At 64.5% G+C, this 1,129-nt stretch overlaps 1 protein-coding gene across 1 annotated transcript; it reads right to left on the bottom strand.

Moving 5' to 3' along the window:
• Positions 1-359: 359 nt before the first annotated feature.
• Positions 360-1,127, bottom strand: TMEM200B (transmembrane protein 200B; the record flags this gene model as incomplete). The annotated part of the gene is made up of 1 exon (XM_006894986.1): positions 360-1,127. A coding segment is annotated over one exon (768 nt), but the record flags the coding sequence as incomplete, so codon positions are not given.
• Positions 1,128-1,129: the final 2 nt, after the last annotated feature.

A 1,129-nucleotide genomic window follows, 5' to 3' on the forward strand; every position in this document is an offset into this window, starting at 1 on the left:
AGTCTACACTCAATGTCTTGAGGATTTTTGCTTTCTACTTTGGTTTAACACAACATCAAGTACTCTCCCAATCACCCTGGCCTGGCCCTCCAGCCCCATCAGGTACCTGTCCAGGGCTAAGGCCACGTTTGGAGGCTGAAGGAATTCCTGAGGCCACATCCTCCTGGTCTCCAGACTCACTCACATTAGAACATTCTCCAGCTCAGTTGAATGCCAGTACAGTTGGCATTTCTCAGCTGGCAAGTGCAAGGTCAGGATACCTTAGCTGCTGGGGCCAGAGCATCCATCCAGCCAGCCAGTGACTGAAGCATCTACTAGACGTTGAGCCTCCTGGTCCTGGTCATCGCTCATGCTGCTCCTCAGACTCGAGCCCCCAAGTCCCCTCCTCCGCCCAACTTGGCATAACCCCCCAGACTGAGGCGGTCGAGCCGTGGCCAGCTGCGATGGGCACAGTCCCGAGCGGCTGGGGCCCCAAGCAGGAGCTCTCCGAGGCCCAGATCCAGAGACTTGGAGTGTTCGATGCAGGAACTGGAGGGCTGCATGGTGATGATCACATGGCCAGTCTGGGTCCGGGGACCCCAGAGCGGAGGCAGGCCCGGGCCCTTGAGCGGGTAGCTGTTGAGCAGCGCAGGTAATCCCAGGCGAGGATTAGCAGGCTCTGAACGCAGACTCCTCACCGAAGGGACCGGGGAGGTTCCGCGCCGAGGGGACAGGTCCCAGCTTTCCAGCTCTGCGCAGCCTATGGCTCGCGGAGTCCGGGGTCCAGGGCTGGGGAGCAGAGCGCAGTCCCAGCTGGGGCCGTCGGGTGGCCGGAGCGCCTGGGCGCGCAGAACCCCCTGGCGGAGCCGTCGCGTCTCTAAATCACGGTTCTCGTAGAGCAGCGTGTTGGCGCAGATGAACACAAACAGGCCGACACCCATGACCACCGGCCCGAGGAGCCTCAGCCGCTCGTGGGGGCCGTGACCCCGGCCGGCGCCGCGGCCCTCTCGGCGCAGCTCACTCACCCGGGGCGCGCTGGCATTGGCGGCTCGGGGTCCCAGAGCCCCCGCGCGGTGCGGCCAGTAGCCTGCCACGGCGATGCCCATGCCCACCAGCACCACGAGCGCCCCCAGGGCGGCGAACGCCCCCG

Source organism: Elephantulus edwardii, unplaced genomic scaffold (genome assembly GCF_000299155.1).
Source record: "Elephantulus edwardii isolate Elephantulus edwardi_28Jun2011 unplaced genomic scaffold, EleEdw1.0 scaffold00152, whole genome shotgun sequence".
NCBI lineage: Eukaryota > Metazoa > Chordata > Mammalia > Macroscelidea > Macroscelididae > Elephantulus > Elephantulus edwardii.